The sequence below is a fragment of the Astatotilapia calliptera genome, chromosome 7, assembly GCF_964374335.1.
Source record: "Astatotilapia calliptera chromosome 7, fAstCal68.1, whole genome shotgun sequence".
NCBI lineage: Eukaryota > Metazoa > Chordata > Actinopteri > Cichliformes > Cichlidae > Astatotilapia > Astatotilapia calliptera.
Genome location: NC_137428.1, coordinates 47,602,339 through 47,621,413, shown reverse-complemented (window position 1 = coordinate 47,621,413; position 19,075 = coordinate 47,602,339). Strand labels below are relative to the sequence as shown.

The 19,075-nt window shown below is 40.6% G+C and overlaps 1 protein-coding gene across 11 annotated transcripts in view; it reads left to right on the top strand.

Annotated features, from left to right (window-relative positions):
• LOC113026380 (pleckstrin homology domain-containing family A member 7-like) overlaps positions 1 to 19,075 on the top strand; it is a 150,312-nt gene that overhangs the window by 32,257 nt on the left and 98,980 nt on the right. Inside the window, exon 1 of one of the 11 annotated variants that reach the window (XM_080303765.1) lies at positions 3,570 to 4,519. The exons of 9 other annotated variants lie outside the window; for them this stretch is intronic. In XM_080303765.1, the coding sequence (XP_080159891.1) occupies positions 4,449 to 4,519 (71 nt within the window). In that variant the 5' untranslated portion in view covers positions 3,570 to 4,448. Of the gene's footprint in view, positions 1 to 3,569; positions 4,520 to 6,425; positions 6,564 to 19,075 lie in introns of those variants that run through there. One more of the 11 variants, XM_080303766.1, reaches the window with a different exon arrangement.

Genomic DNA, 19,075 nt, shown 5'->3' with positions numbered 1-19,075 from the left:
GTATTGACCACCAACTAAGTTTATTATGTTTGTACTCCTGGGCAGTTTGCACTTAGAAAAAGATGAAAAGTGTGTAGCTGAGTGTTGTTTTTAAGAATTTTTCAGGAATATGGGCTCAGCTGTGACCTTGACAAGAGGCATAAGAAGGCGGAGGTGTTTTGGGAGATTGTGTGTGTGTGCATGTGCGCGCGTGTGTGTATATGTGTTTTAAAGTAATAGAGGGGTTTTGGCTGTGAAAGCCAGATAAGCCAAACCACAGGCACAATCACGCTCCTGCCATCTCACCCACTGACATAATGATTCAACACAGCTGTCAAATGTCTGCCAGACAGCATCCTCTGTATGTGTGCTGTATGTGCATGCACTGCATTTCCTATAGACTTCTCTATTTGTCTATTTTTGTGAGGCATCGGTGTGTATTTATCCACACACGCGTATATGCACAAATGTGTACCGTAATGTCTTTTTTTTTTTTTTTTAAGTTTATCGTACATCTGTGCCGAAGATGTGCACCACCTTTCATGGTTGTCTGCGTTCGTGTGTGGGAGGATAGACTAACAAAACCAGTCCACCTGCACCTTCAAACAAGAGGAAAAAACAGAGACGGAGGAGGACAGAGAAAAGGAAGGATCAGGGTCCCCTGTGTTTCCCTAGCTTGATTAGATTCTGCCAGAATTAAATTTTATGCTAAAAACAAACAGCAGGAGACAGCCTGGCCCACCCCCTCTGTTGTTTTCACTCTTCACAGTCCCTCCCTGCCCAGATCTTTTCTTCCCTCCCTCCCTCACTTCCGCCACTTTACCTCCTTCCAAAGCTTTGTTGCTTCTTCCTATCTGCATTCTCACTTCAGCAAAGAAACATGACATAACCAGCAAATTACTCCACAGATTACGTTGCTCCTTCAGGCTGTGTGAATAAATTTAAGGCTAAATGATGTCAGAGGTCACCATGCAGCAAATACTGTGTAACCTGTCACATTACTTGGTAAAATGTGCCAGATTTAGAGCAGTTTCCAGGCGTTAACACTGTTACTGAAGTTAAATGTCATCATATGAATTGCTTAGACATTGACCAGCATGAGTTTCAGTATCTACAAAAGCTGAATAGGTTTGTTTTTATTGATTTAAATTAATAAAATTATTCTTGGACATATTAAATCATGCATTTTGATAGCACTGTAAAGTTGCTTTGTTTGTGATAAATGCTTATAACACAGGTGGCTGAAAAACTTGTGGGTTTTTCCCTGTAATTGGAAACTATTTCCTGCAACGTGAATCCCAAAAGTTTGTAAAACAACTCATTATGCTGATGGATTGCTACAAAGGATAGTGACGCAACATGATAGTAAGATTCTTAAGGCAGGGTGTGAGATTCCATAAATGAATGACTATGGATGTGAAAACATGAATTTCATTACATAACAAACAGATTTCAGGTGTTATTATCTGTTTATTATTAAGAGTTCATGTCATGCTTTTGCACCAGTTAACAACTTATGTCATCAAATTATCAGGGCTTGAACAAATATTCACAAGGGTATCCTGTTGCTACGGTGTTTAGCTTTTAAAATCCACTACCTCACTTTGCAAACTCTCTTTTCATATCAGATTACATGTCTGGACTTTGACCTGCAATGAATGAAACTGCCTTTTTGCCAGCTACGCGCCTGTGCCACCAGCTTTTCCCCCCGGTGCAGCCGAGTTGTCCTTGCACGAGGGTCATGGCAGTGCTCTGCTTAGTAGGGCACTGGAGTAGTCCACCTCTCCGGGGAGACAGCACATCCCTGTTTAGCTCCACAGGGGTGACCTCTCACCCTCAGGCTTCATTTTCTGATTGGGTTGTTTGAGTCAGGTTGCGAGCTGCTGTGAATAACCTGCTGTGGACTAAAACAGACCTCTGTGTCCACTTTTAACTCGTATATTTGTCTGGCTTCTCCTCCAGTTTGTACTCTCTGTATAATCTCACACCTTTTTTGGTGCCTCAGTAGATTTTTTTTATTTATTTTTTTTTATTTTAGATGGGATACATATAAATGCAACATTAATATCATGGCATTATAACAAGTAGTTTGTGGATCTATATATCAATATATTAAAATGTGTAAAAATAACCAGTTTTTTTAAATAGTGCCTGCTTTCTGATAGAATATGCTCATTGTCAGCAGTACCAGAAGAAACACAGAAGTTGTACACATTTTTGTTGCCTCCTACCAAGTAGGAGAAAGTACTGTTTAAAAATTTGACCTCTGACCTAACCTTCAAAATCAATAAATTCATCTGAAGGTCAAAGTGATATTAATGCTATATAAGGCTGTTTAAAGCTATGTTTCTTACTGCCATTGCATGTATTTACAACATATAGGAATATAGGAAATCATATTTGGGGATTCTAAATATCACATTACAGTTTGCATCCAAAGATCATGCCACATTTGCCTTCTGACCTCACTTTTACATTTCACGTCTGCCATTCTTTCAACCAAAGAAACACGAAAGTTGGCCCCAGAAGGTGTTTTATCTTTACAGGATTTGTTGTTAGGAGAACGAGCTGTATATTATATTAGCTCAAGCTATTCATGTCCAGTTATCTAAAAGAAGAAGAAGGAAGAAGGTGTACTTTATTGATCCCCGTGGGGAAATTCCTCTCTGCATTTAACCCATTCACTCAGTGAAGCAGTGGGCAGCCATTGGGCACCCGGGGAGCAGTGGTTAGGGACGGTACCTTGCTCAGGGGTAACTCAGGGTAGCTGTTCGGGGGAATCGAACCCCCGACCTTCCGATCATGGGGCCACCACTCTACCTACTGAGCTATCCCTACCCCAAAAATCAGTACATATTATCCCTTACCTACTCTTACATAATGTTTGTATAATCAAATGAAACAGCTGTCATGCTACCCTTATGTGGTTTTTATCGCACTACAAACCTTTTAAAGTATGTTTAAAAAGAAAAGCAGAGAAAATGAATATATGCAAAATACAATATTATTTCCTTAAAAGTAAATCCTGCACATAGAGTCAGCTGCCTTGTCAGAAGTGCTTCTTTTGGCCTGAGTTTTCAAATCCAGTGTACGGTACTTTATTGTAAGTATGCACATTGAAATTGACCATAATCACAATTCCCTGGCAAAGGCAGGGCGATAGGTGAAAGGTGTTTACATTTCACATTCAGGCTTTCACATATTTATTTATTTATTTATTTATTTATTTATTTATTTTGCTTGTTTGTATGTGTACAGTGTCACGATCTCTCATTCTTCCCTCCCTTTAACATTTCCTCTCGTCCTTTCTTTCACACAGATTCTTTGGTTTCCTTTCTGTTCCTCGGCAGTGTGTATCCTGCCAGATGAACATGAGGCGGGAAAAGGAATGCAGCTCCGCTCTGTTTACCTCTTCCTCGTTCTCTCGCTCTCTCACTCATTATAGATTCACACACTCTCACTACGACATCTCCTCCTCTCTCTCTCGCTCTCTCTCTCTCTCTCTCTCTCTCTCTCTCTCTCTCTCTCTCTCTCTCTCTCTCCCTGTCTCTCTCTCTCTCCTTTTCTCTGTGAGTATGCTCAGTCATTCAGCTCTGTGCACTGCTGTTGTTTCGTGAGGCTGGAGAGCCGGTGGGAAGCCTGTGATTGGGGAAATAAGCACTTGTGTCTACGCCAGCTGCCTCCGAGACAAACTACATACCGAGAAGGGACGCTGGTGCTGCGGATTTTAAGCCGCTCATATCAAGAAGAAATGGATTTGTGGCACGTGTGAACTTTGGAGAGGCATGTGTAAACGACATGAACTGCTCCCATTTGGCATCAGCGTCTGCTGGAAGAAGAGATGTCTTTGAAATCTGCTGCTTACCTTAACTGTCTCATGTCGATCTGCGCCCGAGAGGTCGAAAACTCTGGCGGTACGTTACTAATCATTGAGATGTAAGGTGGTGACACATGGTTTATCGCATGATTTAACAGGATACAACTCAGAAAGGTTAACCTCACAGACATCTGTTATACCTGATTACACCTGAGACGAGAGGGAAAATGACTGGCTAGAGGCAGGATTAAAGGAGTAACCTGTGATGTCAGACTCCACCTGGGGCAGTCGTTGTACATTCTGCTGAGTAGTTACAGCTTTGTCAAGGGAGGTTGGGGGCAGCAGGCGCAGACTTCATTTCCAGGTGTGTAAACCACACAGACCTGACTCACCTGACATCATCACATCCCTGTCTGGGGTCCCTTCTTTTACTGATTTTCTTCACCTCATCTTCTCAGTATTCTCAGCTATCAGACCTGCCAGCACCTCTCCTTCTCTCCCCATGGAGCCACTAAAATGACAAGAGAACTGACACTAATTAATGTGACTCCCAGCAGCCTAAGTCTGATTCCACAGCACTAAAGTAGAAGGGGGAAAGAAAAAGCTTTGTGAACACTTGTGAACTGTCATCACGTGGAACAAGAGAAGCACCATGTGGAATCAGTCGGGATACTGCAATCACATACCTCATCCTGGATATCCTTTTTACCATGCACCATGCAGGTATGGTATCACCACCCTAATGTGTATGTTGGGTTGGCTTTTGCTATCTTTTGCTCTAAAATGGCAGTTTTATTGATTTGAACTTACATCTTAAGTTTTCATTGTTTCTCATGTTTGGTGACCCCCAGGGTTCAGTGCTAGGCCCACTGTTTTAATACAGGGACTGGCTTTGGTCCAGTATGTTTAATGGTTTTGTGGTTTAATCCATCCTTGTGCAATGTTGATTAAGTCAAGCTGTAAGTGGGTTTATGATTTTGTAAAGCAGTTTGTAGCCACACTGGTTTGTCTGGAATGTTGTTTTAAAAGAACAAAGAAACTGGTTCTGCCTGTGTGGACTAACAGAGGTTTGTTAGGCTTGTTGGTCAGTGTGACAGAAGCTGGAGTAGTATTTTCAAGCACTGAGCTATTCAAGGTTCCCAAGATCACTCTTAAAGTAAGGTTAATATTAGAAGCACTGGTGTATTTAAACAATCAGTTTTGTGTGCCTCAAATTCACACAATGGTTATGTAAGATTGTGCTGTGTCTCTTTCCACGCTTCCTGGAGCAGGAATGAGTTCATTACATTTATCACCAGGTTTCAGACGTGACCGACTCTCAAATGAACACCATCAGTCCCAATTCCCCGAGGGCAGAACAGATCCCCTACACCTCTTTTTCTGTCAGATACTGTAATACTGTCTAACATCTGAAGGCTGCTGGAGCTCAACTACCAAAATACTGATTCTCCATGAGTCTGTAAGAATCTCTGTGATTGAACAGAATGAGAACATATTTTAAATATTAAATAAAATGATTAACATTGAATGTATGACATGTTCTTAGTTCTAGGTTAGTGTGTATCTGAGCAAGTGTACATGCACTATAAAAAGTTTGTGCTTGTGTAATTCTTACATCTTTATCTTTATTTATAATATACACATAGTGGATGTAAAATTGCCAGTGTTGGTTCACAAGCAGCAGGCGAGGTCTGCGTTGGGGATTTAGCTGATGAGTGACTCATACCTCAGACCACTGGGCAGGTCAATGACCTGTCAGATCATCCAGCTCATGGCAAAGAGAGAAAGAGAAAGGGAGAGAGTACACGGGAATTCAGGAAATAGCCATGAGCTCCAAAAACAAACTAACCATCGCTATTCACTCCCACTCTGGTCTCTTATGGTAAAGTACTCTGAGTCACTCTCTGAGTATTGCACCTGTAGCCTAATCACCTCATGTATTCAAGTTAAATTTGACATTTTTCTGCATAAATGCATTCCAGCATGCCTATAATGCCATACAAACAAGCTGGATAGCTGCAGGAAATAAACTATTTACAGTTTTATTTCTCCCTCTTTTACACTGATTACAAATCTATGTCCGCCATCTTGGGTCATGTTTTCTATCTTCCCATTTACATTTAAGTTCTTCGTTTAGATTTCTAGTCCTCTGAGGGTTTATTTTGTACAGCTGAAAATGCCTGAAAACTGACCACTGAGTAAAATGATGAAATTCCTCTCAAAAGGAGATAAAAGGAGAAAATGCTTTTAAATTTAAAGTTAAGTTGTAAAGGGGGATTTTTTACAGGTTAGGAGGAAGAGCACTGAATACAGGCTTGTTCTCCACAGAGGAAAAAGTGATACGGAGTGAATCATGCGTTTTCACTCCCGTAAAATTACACAGCACAAACACGTATTTTTATGAGCTCCTCTACAATTGTCAAATGTTTGCTTTAGCAATTCAGAGTGCTTAAATGACATCTGCTAAACATAAGATAATACTAATGTATGAGTGAAATAGAAGAATTTATAATAATATTTTTAAAGATGCTTCAGTGAAAGTTTACTGTGCCCTTGCTTACACTGCTCTAGTTAATGATTCTCTCACCTGCCAACAGGCGGGCCATTGACTCTGTCAGACTACACCCCTTTCTGTTGCCTGATCCGGTGTGTTTACATTCAAATGACAAGGTGTTCATTTGGTGTTTGAGGAAGTCCTTAACTACACTCTGTTTGGTCCGCTAATCCAGCATAAGCTAGCAACTTCAGTCAGCCATGGAGGCTTGAGGTGAGCGTGAAAGCTTATGTTTGTGCATGTCTGTGTGTGTGTGTGTGTGTGTGTGTGTGTGTGTGTGTGTGTGTGTGTGTGTGTGTGTGTGTTTTCTGCGGGTATATCATCTATGGGGGTAAAGTTCGATGCGTTAACCAGTTGGCATTTAAGTAACATCACATTTTGCAGCATTTACAGAAAGGGTTCTTTGGATGGAAGCAAAAACCAACAGAGAAGCAAAAACCAACAGAGAAGCAAAAAACAGTAGAGAAACAGTGCTGACGTGACAAAGGTCATGACACAGATTGTCGGTCACAAGTCTGTATGTGCTGAATTACCCAGACACAAGACTATATGCAGCCGTGGCCACTTAACCTGCATAGGAGGATTTTGTGTATACTTGTGCGCACGGGTCTATGTCTACAGCTCTGTAAGTCTCACAACGGCTCAGGGATATAAATGGATTTGGGCTGGTAGCCCAGCAGGGGGTGAATGGAGCAGATCGTCTGAAAGCCTTTTCCTCAGTGCTACACACACACGTAGACAAAGTGCTCTACCACACTTGCACTTACACGTGTATATACATACAGAGTCATTTCATAAAACAACTTCCAACAGCCCATAATTGACTTTGGTTTCATTCGAGAGTGACCCTCTAACCTCTCTCAAGTATTTAGAGAGCAAAGTCTGTGCGATTGTCTTTTAATCTCGAAACGTGGAATGAATATTGCGTATCATAAATGAATCTCAGCAAAAAGGCAATCTATTAAGGTGGTGCTAACCCCATCACCTTTAGTTTAGCTCATAAAAACATTGGCATGAAAGGATTCCTCGCTGGTAAAGGAATAAAAGCTTTACCAGCTTTTAGTGTTAAACTTTATCTGAAGTCAAAGCAGCAATAACTGTAGGGAGAGTTTGATGGGTAAAAGAAGGATCACATATAGCAGATATAACCACTGATAATATCACAGAGACTTGCTGGTTTCCTTACTGCTGTCTTAGGAGGAGTGGCCTGCTCTTGCAAGAAACCCAAGAGCATACAAATAAATAAACAAAAATAATATCCATCCATCATTATTTCCATTTATGTGTTTCATTTCAGCGCTAATGCATTCTGTAGTCTCTGTGTTTATTTCATAACCTAGGGGACTTTGGGTGACACAGATGACACTTTATAGACACTTTCTAGACTAATTGAAATATTGAATGTCCCTGATGATGCAGTGCTGCTAATATATGTAATAGTTTGGATTTCTGCCTCTTCACACTCACAGAAGATATAGAACTGCTCTATTCAACAGACGATTGTAGCGACACAGTATGACAAATAAAGTTGTCCTTTCTTAACTGGGCAAGAAAGGTGGCTCAATTGTCACTCAAACTTTTGAGCACATAAAAGACATTTCAGATGAGATGAACCTGAAAGCAGATTAAATGTGTACAAAAGTTGATTTATCATCCAGGCACACACACAAAGAGACACACACACTTTTCTATAGTACAGTATAGTACCATACTGACTGAGCCCCCCCACCCCCATCTGAGGATTCTCCAGGAGAATGTGTCATCCGTGTCTCTAGCTGTCCTCTCCTCCTGAGTCCTGACATACTGCTGTGGCTGGATGTTTGACGCGAATGACACTTTGACAAAATGAATTTCCCACAAGCCTCTCTCAGGGAGGATGCCCTTATGTCACAAAGTGTCGGGCTGTCACAACAGCAGACTGGGGTGGGACTGCACCAAAGAGGGAGAGAGAACTGTCATTGCTGTGGTTTCTTTGACACTGTGGTTTGATGATGATGATGTAGTAAAGGATCATGTGTTAACTGTTGATGCCAGCAATTTCTCACAACAAAGGCTAAAAACCACAGGAAAGTAATAATCCTGATTTCAAATGTACATAGGAAAACAAAAGTGACAGTCTGTCACCACCAGAATTCACCAAGATCTTACATGCCCTGCAGACAAGACGAAGATATCACTGTTTTTTTTTTTTTTTTTCTTTTGTATTGAAAAGAGCAAATAAGTTCTGTTTGTCTTTTATTTGACTCTCATCACAGGAACATCAGGATTATTTGAATCCACTCTGTTTGTTGTTTACAGATGCAGGGAGAACATGCATGGCATGGCTTCCTCCTATGTGCTTTGGGTTAATTGGTGATTTGAATTTGACTGTAGGTGTGAGTGTTAGCACGAATTATTGTTTGACTGTTGGCCCGTTCACAGACTGGCAGCCTGTCTAGAGTGACCCCTGCCTTTTTCCCCATGACAGCTAGCACAGTGTCTAGCCATCCAGCCAGTAAAAAAGAAGCAATATCACTTTTTTATTTTAATTTTTCTTCACTGCATATCACATTCTTGTTGGTAGGTAAAAAGCGTGCTTCTCCTATTAACATATTAGCAATAGCCATGTTGGTTTAACCCTTAACACACAGGCTTAATGCAAAACTCAGAAGTAAAAAGACATCACCATCACTTTTATCATGATAGTAATGTTTCTGAGCTAATTGACCAAATTAACTCCGTTTACTTGCAGTATATTCTAGAATTCAACTAGAATTCAACTTTATTGTCATTGCACATGCACAGGTACAGGGCAACGAAATGCAGTATTCTGCTTTAGTCTGGATCAAAATTGTGCATAATATTAAAACTGGCAGGGTAATTTCACATTCTTAGATTGAAACCTGTGTCCAAATGTCAAGCTGCTTATAATTCCTAATTTCTTCTTGTTTCAGCCTGCTTAATTCATGACAGGCGGGAGTAAATGAGGGGACAAAAATAGACAATCTAAGTCTTATTATGTAGCAGGGACACAGAGAGTGCACTCAAGGTTTGATGGCTGAACCTGTTTGAGAAAGCGGCGGATGGTGGGCTTTTGTACACTGCATTCATTCAGGTGTAGCTTGTGCTGTGAAAGGATCAGGTGTGAAGAGTATAGACAGTAGAGTTACAGTGAGATGGGTTTTGTGCAGCATCCTTTAAAATTTCTCCTGACATCTTAGTGGATATGGGTTTATTAGAGTCAGATGGTAACATACAGAGGGATGGACTCCAGCCTAAAGCACCTCTCAAAGGCCACTGACTTCAAAGGCTTCTTCTTTGTTGATTTTTCACTGGAGAAGAGCAAAGATGTTGACCACTTGATAGCGAAGAATGGGTTTAGCCCTGGCCTCCGAAGGTAGGAGACAATAGGAATCACTTGTATGACTGAGCAACCTACGACCATCAGGGGTTCTTTTGTAAAGATGCATGGTAAATTAATCACACAGTTGCAAAGGGAATACTGGTAAGATAATATTGCCTATGGAAAAACTGGCAAATATTTATTAGTGGCACAAAGACGTATAAGAAGTAGATTAGATTAGATTAGATTAGATAGAACTTTATTAATCCCTCGGGTGAGTTCCTCTGGGAAATTCGATTTCCAAAAAGCACAGCACCGACGGAAGTTTCAGAGTTACAGAATATTATATATATATATACACACACACACACACACACACACACACACACACACACACACACACACACACACACACACACACACACACACACACACACACACACACACACATATATAAATACAGAGACAATATAAATAAAATATACGAAGGGGATAAATAGAATAGATGGGAATAAAAAATAAAAATACAAGTGAATGAATTGCACATTTCGAGTATTGAGGTCTATTGCACTGTTGACTATTTACAAAAGGTATTGCACAGTGAGGTGAAGAGGCACTACAGCTTAGTTGTTCCCCCCTCCTTTGTCCTCCTGTTTCCCCTCCCTCTCCCCTCCAGAGAGGAGTTAAACAGTCTGATGGCGTGTGGGACAAAGGAGTTTTTAAGTCTGTTAGTTCTTGTCTTGGGGAGAAGCAACCTGTCACTGAACAGACTCCTCTGGTTGTTTATGGCCGTGTGCAGAGGATGCCCAGCATTGTTCATAATGTCCATCAGTTTCTTTAGTGTCCTTTTCTCTGCCACTGTCACCAGAGTGTCCAGCTTCATGCCGACCACAGAGCTAGCCCTCCTGATCAGTTTCTCCAGCCTGGATGAGTCCTTCTTTGCTGTGCTGCTCCCCCAGCACACCACAGCATAGAAAAGTACTCCAGCAACCACCGACTGGTAAAACATCCTCAGGAGCTTCCTGCAGATGTTAAAAGACCTCAGCCTCCTGAGGAAGTACAGTCGGCTTTGGGCTTTTTTATACAGGTGCTCTGTGTTGCATGACCAGTCCAGTTTATTGTCCACCCACAGCCCGAGGTACTTGTACTTGTTGACTACCTCCACCTCCTCCCCCTCTATCTGAACCGGCAGTGGACCTTCTCTAGACCTCCCGAAGTCCACAACCAGTTCCTTAGTCTTTGAGGTGTTGAGTTGCAGGTGGTTTGTGTGACTCCATGCGACAAAGTTCCTCACCAGACTTCTGTACTCCTCTTCCTGATCATCCCAGATACACCCCATGATGGCTGTGTCGTCTGCAAACTTCTGAATGTGGCATAATTCAGAGTTGTAGCAGAAGTCAGAGGTGTACAGGGTGAAGAGAAGAGGGGACAGCACAGTTCCCTGTGGTGCTCCTGTGCTGCTGACCACAGTGTCAGACGTGATGTCCTTCAGCCTGACGTACTGTGGTCTGTCAGTGAGGTAGTCGGAGATCCAAGCGACCAGGCAGGGGTCCACCTCCATCCTGTTCAGTTTTTCCTGAAGCATACAGGGCCGGATGGTATTAAAGGCACTGGAAAAGTCAAGAAACAGGATCCTGACCGTGCCTTAGTTATAATAAATTATGAGATGCCTAATATGCCTAATGTGGGCTTTGAATGTAATAAAAAGGCAGGTGCATTTTGCTTCAGACATTTTTGAATTATTTGATCCATTTAGCTGCTGCAGCTATTCTGTTGGATGTAATAGAAGTACAATAAAACATAAATATTTCATGAAGGAAAACTAACATCTTTGACAAATGCCATCTAAACTTTATTGCTCTGACTTTTTGTCTTTACAGTGTGGACACAATAACAGCGCTGCTGTTGCTGTTGACTTCATGTCTGAGCATAATCTGAAACTTTTAGTAAAGCCATTAAATTGATGCGGAACATGCATTGAGTTAATTTTCTCCACTATTAGAATACTGTTCGTGGATTCACATTTTTCTGTTTGTTGTTCTCAAGTGCAGAAGGCTAAGAATTAGTTGCACAGGACAGAGTGTATAATCTCTTTAGGTTTCAAACAGCAGTTTGAGGCCACACTTCCATTCCAGAGCTGATATGTAGGTTTTCACTACTAGCCTGCTCTCCATTCTCCATCTGTGTGTCACTGAAACCCCTTGAGCATGCCAGTCTCTCAGGTCTCACATGACACCCCAGCTGGCTCAGTCCATGTGAGCAGCGTGGCTGTAATCCCACCTAATCTGAGACAGCTTTGTGTGTAATGAAAGAATCCACTGTAAATCCATGACGAGGTTGATTTGTGTGGGAAACATGCTAAAAGGTTACAGTTTATGTTTCATTTCGGACAGATTTAAAAACAAATTGTTTACTCAGATATGATTAATCTTTATATTTCTATATGATTTTAGCATCATGTTTGTGGTTGTATGGTAAGATCATTGGGCTCTCCATGAACTATGCTGGTTGTGGATATACCACAGTTTTCACTTTTCTATTATATCCACCACTATAAGAGTTGGCTTTGAAGGAACAGATTATTATCAATCTAATGTATCTGTATCAAGCAGAGAGTTAGAGTCATGAGTGCATTTCATTAACCCAAAAACACCCAGTGAGGTGCATATGTCTTGCAAAATAATTACTTTCAGTGGCACTTTGTGTGACAGTTTGAAGCCAAATATAGTGTGGCATAAACGGCAGTGCAAGGCACTGAGTACAGTCTGTGGTGGAAGAAAACAGTTAAATAGGACAAATGGGAGAACCACAACACATTTCCTTTTCACGTTTTTTACTTCCCACATTGGCAAATCCAAACAAGAAGAAACTCTGTCTCACTACAGTCTCAGTGGACTCAGCAAGGGAAGCGTAGGCTGGAGCAGAAGTGGAGTGATTCTGCTTAGTGGCAGTGGGTAGACTAGCTTTCTCTCTCCACCTAGTGATGAGACATAAAGTGCCATTGTATACCTGCGTTTTGCCAAGAGGCCCATGCTCTCAGTATGTCATCAGCAGTTGCTCTTAAAATTAGATTCGGGCTATAGTGTATGCAGTAAATTAATATGGCCACATGTGAAACTTGAGATTCAAAACCAGGGTCGGCATTATTTTTAGGGCCTGAATTTCTCTGCTGTGCTGTGAAAGTTTTTTTTTTTTTTTTTTTTTTTTTTTTTAAGCTCACAGTTGTTCCATTAATATAGCTGTAATATAGCTGCAGAGCAGTGTACCTCTTGTGGAGGAAGATGTGTACTTAATGTGTTTTTAGATCTGGTCTTGTGTGAATAATCTGATTTGGATTGTAGAATGTAATCTACTGATTACAGTGTCAGTGGGTCTTGTTTTTTTTTTTGTTTTTTTTAAAGACCATTTTTAACTTCATTCGTTTTCATTGACTCAAGATAACTGAACAATATTTTAAAAATTCAGGCCCGTTGTTCAATAACATGTTGGCGATAATTTATTCTTTTGGGGTGCATGCTAAAAAATAGCTGAAGTAGCAGAAATTTAGCTGGATTCTCTGCTAAGACAGGGCTTGATTTAGCCTTTGCCTGCTAATGCATCATTGTCATTGCTAACCTAAGCACCACCTGCAGGCTCTGATAGTGTTGAGTGGCTTGGGATTATTATCATTATACAGAGTTAACTTTGTGCTGCTGAAAGTGGCTAGGCCAGAGCTGCTGCCCCACATGTTAACTCTATACTCTAAGACTGTGTCGACATGTATTCGTTCTTGCTCAGAGATGCGGTTCTACCACTTTAAATAGCCTGGATTAACACAATATAGTACCTAAATTAAACGTGGGAGACCATGGCTTTTATTTAGTCCTGTTAAATGTCAGAGGGTCCTGTGATGTCAGATCTGGGAGCAATTTGGTATTACTGTGTGGCATTTCGAGGCATTATTCCAAGTGAATTAATCAAATGCACCTCAGTCGGCCTCAAGCCTACAACATTTGTGTGGGTGTGGTTTTGTCTGTCTCTGTGTGAGTGTGCAGTTTCTCTTTTATACCTTTTATGCCCCTCTACCACATTGTGTATCTTAAACTGTGAAATCTATGCATCTCTCCCCTTAATGATTTATAGGTTACCCGGGGAAACATGAACACTTTCAAAACCTCCCTCTTTCTTAAATAGATGTGAACGAGAAGCTCGCTGTGTGTCTCCTGCTGTAAAATCTTAGAACTGGTCAGAAGCGTTATTTGTTCAATATGTTGCGGACATCACTTGCAGGGGTTAAAGTGGGATTTGACAGGTGGGTGTTGCATTGCGGTGGGGGGGGGATGGCTTGCCTCAGAATAACACCAAAATTGATTTGTTCTGTGAGCTCCTATGGACTTGTTTTCTCTGCGGCTGGGCAAAGTAACCAGCTTGACCTATGCTGCTACCATGGCTCATTGTGGATTTGGTCAGCAGCAGTCTGCAGTATGTTAGCAGATGTTACATGGATTGTCACGCTGTCATAGTTGCTTTCCAACCTCTACCTTTAGTAGTCTTGCAAGCTTAAATGAATCTCATCATTTAAGTTATTGGTAAATGAACTGGTTCTTATGCTTTTCTGTTCTGAATGTGCATTCAAAGTGCTTTATACAACATACCCCATTCATACATTCATAGAAGCACTTTTTTTCTGCATCTAAGTGCTTTCTAGCATTTGATGAATGCATCAGGAGCAACTCCGGATTCAGTATATTACCTAAGGATACTTTGGCATGCAGACTTGAACTACCAACCTTCCCAATTGGTTAGATGACCTGGTCTATCACTGAGCCACAGTCACCTCCACCTCCTTTTGTCAAAGATTTTACAAACCAGAGAGCTTCTACTGCACTGCAGGTACAGATCGACTGTTGCTTTCAAAAAAAATAAAATCTATAATTAATGATTTTATTTATGGTAATGTCATTTGCAGAGCAGGCCTTACTCATCATCATCTCTCATCTTTGTCATTTTTCTTCCATCTTTCATCTCCAAAAGTCATCTCACATTAACGTCAATAATGTACTTTCTTAGAAGAGTGAGTAGTTAACATGGTAAATAACCATGGGATGACATTAAATATATGGAGTAAGAGTGAGTGAAAAGTAGAGCTGGGCGATATGAGATTTTTTCATATCACGATATGTTTTTTTCATTTCAGGCGATAACGATATCTATCACGATATAAGCCAAATAACTATATTTGTAAGATTTAAATGTGCCGTTGCTCACAAGTAAAATGTGAAATAAAAAAATAAAGGCAAATATTGCAAACTACACAAAAGGCAGCCGCTAAAGCGTTTAAGTTTCAAAATAGAACAAACGAAACAGACTAAATTGTCAATTCCACTTAGAAACAAAATATTAATTGTAAAAATAAATCTTAGTTTGTGTTACAGAAGAACAGACAAAACTGACTAACTTTTGTCAATATCAAATAAACTGAGAACTAAAAGGAAATTCTCAATCTCTCCTTGTTGTATAGCTGAGCTTTTCAAACAGTTTTAACAGTTACTTTAGTCTGACAAAAGCCGAATGACGAATTAGCGCTTCCAGTCAGAGACTGAGGCTACGTCCACACGTGCACGGGTATTTTTGAAAACGGAGATTTTCCGTTTTCGTTTTAAAAAATAATCCTGTCCACACATAAAGGCAGAAATGAAGGAAAACGCTGCTATGAACATGCCAAAGCAGCAGGTGGCGCTAAATTCCTAACCGTACCGAAATGTTGGCCAATCAGAAGTCTAGAAGCCTCGGTGGGAAAAAGTAAACAAAGCTGGGGCATAGAAGCAGAACAGAGTCGTGGAGGGACAGTAACTGTGTGTATGTAAGCATTTAAACACTGCAGAGAGTAGAATTAACAGTAACAGTATTGTAGAAATTTATTTCACCGAAACAATAACGTGGCGCACAGTGTGATGCATGCACCAGTTTATTGTATTTCCAGACTTGCTTTCGGCACATTTACAGTGCACGCTACTCTGTTTTTTGTCAGACTTGAAATAGCCGAAATACCTTCACACTACGGAACTTCTTTGGCTCTTCCGTTCGACAATCTCTCCGGCATTGAAACCATCATCTGTTTTCTCTTAAGGTCACGCTCGGTTGATTTTTCTAGTCGGCGCACTCATTTCCTCCATTACGCGCTGGCTGCTTCCCAAACAAACACACGTGCGGCTTGGCACTTGTGCTGTACGTAACAAGTCACGCGACGTGACGCTGCGGCTGTGATTGGTTCGGCTCTGCGCTACTTAGTTTGGATTGGCTAAACTTTTATTTTTTTTATTTTTTTTTTATTTTAAGAGGACAAGAGCGGCGAGGTCTATCGCGATAGCTTAATTTCTCTATCGAGTAAAAGTTATATCGCGATACATATCATTATCGTTCTATCGCCCAGCTCTAGTGAAAAGGTACGCCAGGCTACCGCATGCCAAATGTGAACTCATTTAATGTTGTTATGTATAATGTGCCTATGAGATTTATTTACTTGCAGCAGGATCGTTCCAGCATGCTTTAACCCTGGCTGTTTGGTGCAGCCACTTGGTACTTGACTCTACTAGATGAGGGTTGTTAAATGTACTAGATACTAAGCCTCTGCAGCTGAGGCCAGCTCATGGGGCAAGGGGTGGAATTTAATGTTGCACTCGATTAATATCGTAATGTTTACCTGATTTCGTTAATTGTGTGCCGCAGATGTGAAGGGAAAGCTGCACACACACAGTGGATTTTATTTCCCAGACCCTGAATGAAGACAATGATGAGAGGGAAAGAGGGTGATGAATGATTTAGTCGACTGTGATCCATAATTCTTGGACATAAGTGGAAGCGTCAGCTGTCATAACATTTGCCTGGTTCTTTATTCCTTTTTTGACATTTTTATGCTTTTTCTGTGCAATTTTATTTGTGAAAGGGGCTGATGGAAAGACAAGGGTAATAAGATAGATCAGCTAACCGGTTTGTTATAAGTGAAAGCTGGCAGTTACCCAAATAGTGTTTTAGTGCCATGCTTTACATCAGACACAATTTTGGAAAAACCTAAACTTAACTTGTTTATTTTTGTTGTTGTTTTTCTTAATCTCAAAAAAATGCATGAAATTATTATTTTGGAAAGCTGTATTTAATAAAATCACAATGTAGCAGTGCAACACGTAAGTTATATGTTTTATAACTGAGATTACCAGAGTAATCTCAGTTGAAAAATAAAGGATGTTTGCCATATCTTAGTGCTCAAGAACACCAACAGTTAGCTGCATTTTGCATGAGTCTTTACAGCGGTGTATTTCAATGGAAAATCCCCATTTTCTGTCTTCTCTCAGTGCAGCTGCAACTCCTTCTTGAAAATTACAGATATTTTATTTCGTTTTGGGCTAGTTAATTATTTAAACACTTGGCTGTTTTCTTTTGTTCTTACTTGGCCGTTTTGATTAAATTGAAACTTTCGCACACACTCACATTTTCACACACATCCAAAATCCCTTCGCCTCCTGTAGACAGACCCGTCAGGACCCTATGAAGTGTTTTGAATGTGAATGCAGTGCAGAAATTCTGTCCATTAGCATGCCAGGCTGTCAGTCTCCACGTCGACTATCTTGCTGTCCGGCTAAAAGCTGCTCTCCACTTTCAGAATTGGTGTTTTCTTGCAGTAAACACAAATCTCCTCTTTTTTCAAAATCCCACTGCTGTATAGCAGTATTTATGCAATGCATCACAGTGGGGCCTTATTTGAAGCTAACGATGGCCTCATCTCAATGTTGCCATAGCAACAAAATGTCCTGAAGCAGTCACTTAAGGGCTGGGGAGGGGTGGGGCTGGCCCTTCCTTGTGGGATTACCAGCAGCAAAAGAGTTGGACGCCACTCTGTCTGCTGTCTGTGATTGGTTGTGATGGACATCTCTATTAAAGCACAATTCACTCCCCACCATCACTACACCCTTCCAAATACAGCCACAATCAAGATAGAATGGCTCATCAGGGCTGAAGAATCTCAATCCTGCTACTTGATGGAGCTGCAATTAAGTGTCAGGGCCACTTTTATAACCTCTGTGGCCCTCTGGGGAGGCAGATGGTTGTGAAGTGAAGCAAAATGAAATTTGTACTATTCATGTCTTGTAAAAGCTGGATGTTAAAAAGTATATCAATCAATCAGAGCTGTGAGGGAGACTTAATAGACTTGATTGTGTATGACATGATTGGCACTAATTTAAAAAAAATGGCTGAAGAGCAGAAATAAAATTGTGTTTTTAAAATACAGTTGACCAGATTGATGACGGAGAACGTAAAAGGGCATGAGGTACGTCATGGTTGTGAAGTTGTGCATAGCTTTTCCTGCCAAGGCAACCAGGTACTCTATAAATAAACCTGTGCATGTGCTTTTGAGGGGCAAGAGGGTTGATTTCCACTGAATCAATGAAAATATGATCAAGTGAAAGTGAAGAGCCTTTCCTGGCTGACCCAGTGTAAGAGGTGGTGCTAAAACAGAGAGACAGACAGGCAAGCATTCACACTCAAATTTACACAAATTTAGAAATACCAGATAACCTAATGAGCATGTGTTTGGGTCAGAGCACCCGCAGGCACAGCAAGAACGTACAAATTCCACAGAAAGGCCAAGCAAATTTAAACCCTGAACCTTCTTGTTGTTTGGAATATATACTATCCACCGCACCACCATAGCACCAAAATAATAACTTCATTATAAATTGAAATATCAAAACATGAATACATGCACACAATGCCTTAGTGTGTACAAACAAAACCCCCCAAACTGTTTTGGAATAGCTTTACAATGAAGATGCAGTTAGCCAGTGATTCCAGGCTTTCTTTGAGCTGCTGTCATGTTAACCACAAAGTTGATCTTGCCCTTAATATTAAAACATGTAAAGTGTCCAAATCTGTTAGTTGTAAGTGCCCAGTTCTAAAAGTATTCCTTAGACACTTCTTAACAAATATTAATATTTAGTTTACATTTGTGTCTCTGTGGCAGTTTTCATTTTTCTTCTTTATGCTATTATAAATATTATATTCTCCATGTAAAATTGTTGATTTATTCAGTGTGTAATTTTAGTTTGTAAAAGTTAATGACACTAGCTTTTTGTGATGATCATCGGTGTGATGTTGTTCAGTTATTCATGCCGTCTTCTCTACAGTTGTTGTTGTTGTTGTTGTTGTCATTGGCATATTTGTATTCACCAGCTGAACCAGTCCTGCTGTGTTTAGTCACAGCCCTCATATTTGTTTGAACAGGGGAAGTCTCCCATGTCCACATGATGTCAGGACAGACAGGATAAGAGATGGTGGAATCAGATACTACAAACAAAACCAAAGCAAATGTTACCCATCACTCTGCTGTTACATTGTCAAGGAGACTGACAATGTAACATCACAAACT